This window comes from Notothenia coriiceps, unplaced genomic scaffold, assembly GCF_000735185.1.
Source record: "Notothenia coriiceps isolate Sejong01 unplaced genomic scaffold, NC01 NC01_scaffold00019949, whole genome shotgun sequence".
NCBI lineage: Eukaryota > Metazoa > Chordata > Actinopteri > Perciformes > Nototheniidae > Notothenia > Notothenia coriiceps.
In genome coordinates this window covers 1,489-4,521 of record NW_011352650.1, presented here as the reverse complement: position 1 = coordinate 4,521, position 3,033 = coordinate 1,489, and the positions used below count along the sequence as shown (strand labels likewise).

At 40.3% G+C, this 3,033-nt stretch overlaps 1 protein-coding gene across 1 annotated transcript; it reads left to right on the top strand.

Moving 5' to 3' along the window:
* Positions 1 to 569: 569 nt before the first annotated feature.
* smim22 (small integral membrane protein 22) lies at positions 570 to 2,550 on the top strand (the record flags this gene model as incomplete). Its single annotated transcript, XM_010779211.1, has 3 exons — positions 570 to 668; positions 1,348 to 1,531; positions 2,474 to 2,550. Coding segments are annotated over exons 2-3 (204 nt in total), but the record flags the coding sequence as incomplete, so codon positions are not given.
* Between the last annotated feature and the right edge of the window lie 483 nt (positions 2,551 to 3,033).

Sequence of the window (3,033 nt, the reverse complement as noted above, 5' to 3'; positions counted from 1 at the left end):
AGAAGCTTGCTGGAGGGAACCCTTCAGCCAATATTCAGAGTACCACGACAGGTTATCTCCCTGGAGAGGGAACAGCAGACCCCGCCTCACCCCCAGTGAAGAAACAACAGAACCCGCCTCAGCCCCAGTGACTGACCAATCCGATTTAAAGCGTACTCTGTAATCGTATCATTCAATAAATAAAAATGTATTCTGAACTGAAATGCCTCTCGGTCAAACTGCTTGTTTATCTTTTGCAGGCTGGTGCATGAACACACTAACAGTTGTTTTTCAGTAATCTAGCACCTCTTCGAAGACACCTTTGATTTATTAATAATGAAATGAAACGAGAATTATGATACTGTAGAAGGAACAGTGTTTAACAGTGTTTTCTTTTAACAAAAACATACCCAAAACTAAATTAACAGTGTTGTTTAATATACATATAAAAGACATAAAAGACTATCTTTTTTAAATTCTCCGTCACGTGCTCATTCATGTGAACGTGCGTTGACCGTCACGTGCTCGTTCGGCTATTCTCGTCTACTTTCGAGGCGAGCCGCAACGCGTCTCAAACAAGCCTAGTGTGAATGTGAGTGTTGGAGATGTATGTGTGAACGTGTGTCAGGTGACCACACACACCTTTGGACCCGGAAGAAGGACAGAACAACACACAACTCCGAGTACAGGTGAGTCACCTGGTGCTCCGAATTAAAAGATGATTTCTTAATTTATTATTTATCAAATGTTATCAGTTTGATCAAACGTCATCTTTTAAAGCTTTTTAGTGAATGGAGTAGGCTTCTAACCTGTAGACAGAGAATTGTAGCCTCCTAATAATGTGTAATGTGTGTGTGCGGAGCAGGATGTGCTGTTCATTCCGGGCTGGGTCGCCATGGTAACTAATGCCCCCCAGTGATTGTGCAGATTGGTCCATTTCAGAATAATATATATGATATGTTTTATAATGATTGATCATGAAAGTGTTCTCAAAGCTGGTAAAGGTGCAGCTAGTTTAAATGACTTTGTATACTGCAGGGTAGCTTGTGGATTTACTCCAGGTGGAACTAAAGTCTGATTCAACACTTGATTATATTTCACATCATTCATCCACATCTGTAAAGTAACTAAATCACATTAATTTAGAATAAACACATTTAGCTCAAGTTTATCACAACAAGCTGGAACAAACAAGTACAATCTTAAACCTTGTCCTCACAGAAACTATCTTATACCATTAATAAAGTACAATTAGTAACCTGAATTCAGTTATGTAACAGTAGCATATGATGAAACGTGTCTGAGTTTCAGCAGTCAATCAAATAAAGTTGGTATCACCCAAAGTTACAGTTTTTTAAAGTACAAAAGTGTGTGTGTGTGTGCGTGTGTGCGTGTGCGTGTGCGTGTGCGTGTGCGCGCGCGCAGATGGAGCACAGAGAGCTGCATCAGGATCTGGAGGATCAGTGGGGTCGGGTGGTTTCCAGACTGCAGGGGAAGGTCTTCCAGTCGGACTGGGACATCGCCTCCTTCACAATCTTCTTCATCTTCATCGGTGAGTGGTGGCGAAGACAAGAGGTTTGAGCATGTTTGATTGATACAAAATACATTTGGACTTTTCCCCTACCCAATTTTGTGTCATTTATCTACACTGCCTTTATCTGATACATGTAGTTACTTTACAGATTAAGATTATGAATGCAACATATAAACTAATCAAATACATTTATATAAGAAGAAGAAATATTCAAAATGAGCTCCACCTTCACTAGCTGCAACGGTCAATGATTCGTATCCAAAAATATGATATATATTATTCTGAAATGAGCATCTCTGCATGGGTACTCTTTAGAAGTGAAGTAGTATTATTACTAATACAATAGGTGTATTCTCTCACCGTGGTGTATCTGAGCTCTTCCCCTCCTGATGACTAGTCTGACATTTTCACTGGAGACATTTTTTGTTCACAATTTAAGAAGCAAACTTGATCTGAAGCTAACGTCATTATGTCTGATGCTCATCATTGCAGTAAAGCTCTGTACAATGACGCTTGGATACAAAGATAAACGTGTTTGCACAAAGTGACTAAGGTGTTTTTCGGGCAAACAGAAACAGACATGGGTCCAGTTCAGGATCAGAACTTTTCAGAACATCAATGAGGCAAATACAATCAGACAGTTAGTTTCCTCTTAATAAAGTATTAAACTGAACACGGAACAGCAATGTCTCATTGTAAAATCATTGTATTGCAGTAATGGCCCTGTCTGGCCACTGAACAGAACATGAGAGGAACCTTCAAACTGAATACTGCAGTGCCCTCTGCAAATATCTGTATGAATAAGTTGATTATCTCCTGAGCAACAGAGGAAAAGAAACGTCAGCCTGTGCAAAATCCTCATGTCATGTGTAACCAAAAGGTAACGTGGGTAAATGAAGTTAGAACAAACAAGATCCTTTCTTTCTGCTGAACACTGTCTGATCGTGGTTCTGTTTTCAGGCATGGTTCTGCTGCTGGTCCTCCTGGTGCTTATCCACTGCTGCTGCAGCGATGATGAGAAGGTAACAAACACACACACACACACACACACACACACACACACACACACACACACACACACACACACACACACACACACACACACACCAGAGAACTGAGGAAACACACATGTGTTGTGGTGAGGTGATGGCAGAAATCAAAAACAGAAAGGGAAAGCGCTTCAGTATAATCTCACAATAAAGTCATGGAGACGTGTTTAGGCACGCTGGCTGACACCAACTGTACTAACAGTTTCTAATCTGAGCTGTCAGCTTGACATCCATGGCTAAAGCATGTGTTCAAAATCACTCCCTAGTTATGATAACGTGTGTTATATTTACTCTCCATAAATGTTATTTCATTTACTGCGATGAGTTCATATTCATATGGTGCGTCAAATATGACCTGATGGAACAAACACATTTGATTGCACAACAATCCTTAAATGCAATGCATTTCATATGTGAAAATGACAGCTGCTCACTACTGGATTTGGTTGACCCTCCTCCAGTGAATAGTTC